The 1,472-nt window shown below is 36.8% G+C and overlaps 1 protein-coding gene across 1 annotated transcript in view; it reads right to left on the bottom strand.

Annotated features, from left to right (window-relative positions):
• The window catches only part of LOC112506089, a 2,303-nt gene extending 2,083 nt beyond the window's left edge, over positions 1-220 (bottom strand). The window contains exon 1 of the mRNA XM_025110119.1: positions 40-220. Coding sequence (XP_024965887.1) covers positions 40-220 — 181 coding nt within the window. The remainder of the gene's footprint in view (positions 1-39) is intronic.
• Between the last annotated feature and the right edge of the window lie 1,252 nt (positions 221-1,472).

The following is a 1,472-nucleotide window of genomic DNA, read 5'->3' as shown; positions in this document are numbered from 1 at the left end:
ATTTGGGTTTTGAGAGACCACCCAACTCTTTCTCTTTACCCTTTTCAATGTCATGCTTATGATGTTCAAAAGTTTGTTGAACGAAAGTCGTAAGTCGTTTCATTAAGCGTTCACTACGGGGAGACAACGGTGTAGCATCCTCATTCAGGTTGAGGTCGGGATCGTTTTCTCCAACATTAGGGTTTGTTGGAGTGTGACTAACAACATCATCATCAGCCATCGTCCTAAAAGGTGTATACATATAGAGAGTATTAAAACATATAGAGTATTAAACAACATCCTATCCATGGTCCCTTACCTAACTTTGGTCTCTCTTAATGGTCCATATCCCGTATAAATCATTGCTTAGTTACTATATAACATCAACGCCTAGTTTAAGTCTAGATACCGATATAGATACCTAGTTCACTTAAACCACTGCTCTGATACCATATTGGTAACACCACGGTTACATAACAAACAATTACCGAACCACCATTAAATTAATTTAGTTTTAAAAAAAAMCTCAAATTACGGGATAACGATATAGAGCCCAAGACACATAATTTAATACTTAAATTTTACATAACGTGATCATCGGGGACATGTCTACCCGAAACATACTAACTATTTACAATCCCAAAAGTTTAATATACATATTTATATATACCTAAACCAAAAGCAGCCTTCACCTGCAAATTCCTATCGATCACTCGACCTTGTTCTAACTTTTGCCCAATATCCCTGAAAGGTTAAAACCACTAAAAGGGTAAGCTATAAAGCTTAGTGAATTCATGTGAAAATATGCGATTACAAAGCATTATATAGCATACATACTAGGAAACGAAGAAGTACTCGAAAGCAAGTTTGCATAGTACCAAAGAAACATTGTAATTATACCACACAAAGTTATGTATAAAAAGTACTTTCAACGAGGGAATCATCAAGAAAACATCGATACGATCAACATTATTCTTTTCGAGATCATGTAAGTTCAAATACCAATTAACTTTCACACAACTCATAAGACTTGGCACCGAATCCGTCCTTCCTCTCCCGGATTGCACCAAAGACCTATACTCACCCCCTGACCCCCACTGGACAGTGCGTACGGCAGCCCCTCTGATTGTCTCACCGGACTCCATGGAATATCGACAATCGGCGCCCAAAACACATCACAAAGATCAAAAGAAGCAATTTGACAATTCAAGGGGATATCCAAGATCTAACATGATTCATGGAAGAAAAGTAAAGCATATAAGCATATATAACCATAAAGTAACACATATCTCCACATAAACTCACAATGTTGTTCAATAAGTTCGGTTAATCAAAYCGAAAGCCAAACCRAAAAGWTGAATCCCAACTCTTGTTCAATGATTGGAGAACACTTCCAAGGCCTTCAAWTAYGCTTAAATACCACCTGGASTTCATAYATAGATCTCCATTAGCAATGCACAAYAATAACACATATTTAACCCTTTTTAATTCAA

Source organism: Cynara cardunculus (assembly GCF_001531365.2).
Source record: "Cynara cardunculus var. scolymus isolate 2C chromosome LG 2, CcrdV1, whole genome shotgun sequence".
Classification (NCBI taxonomy): Eukaryota; Viridiplantae; Streptophyta; class Magnoliopsida; order Asterales; family Asteraceae; genus Cynara; species Cynara cardunculus.
The sequence above is the reverse complement of the archived record's forward strand: the minus strand, read 5'-3'. Positions and strand labels throughout refer to the sequence as shown.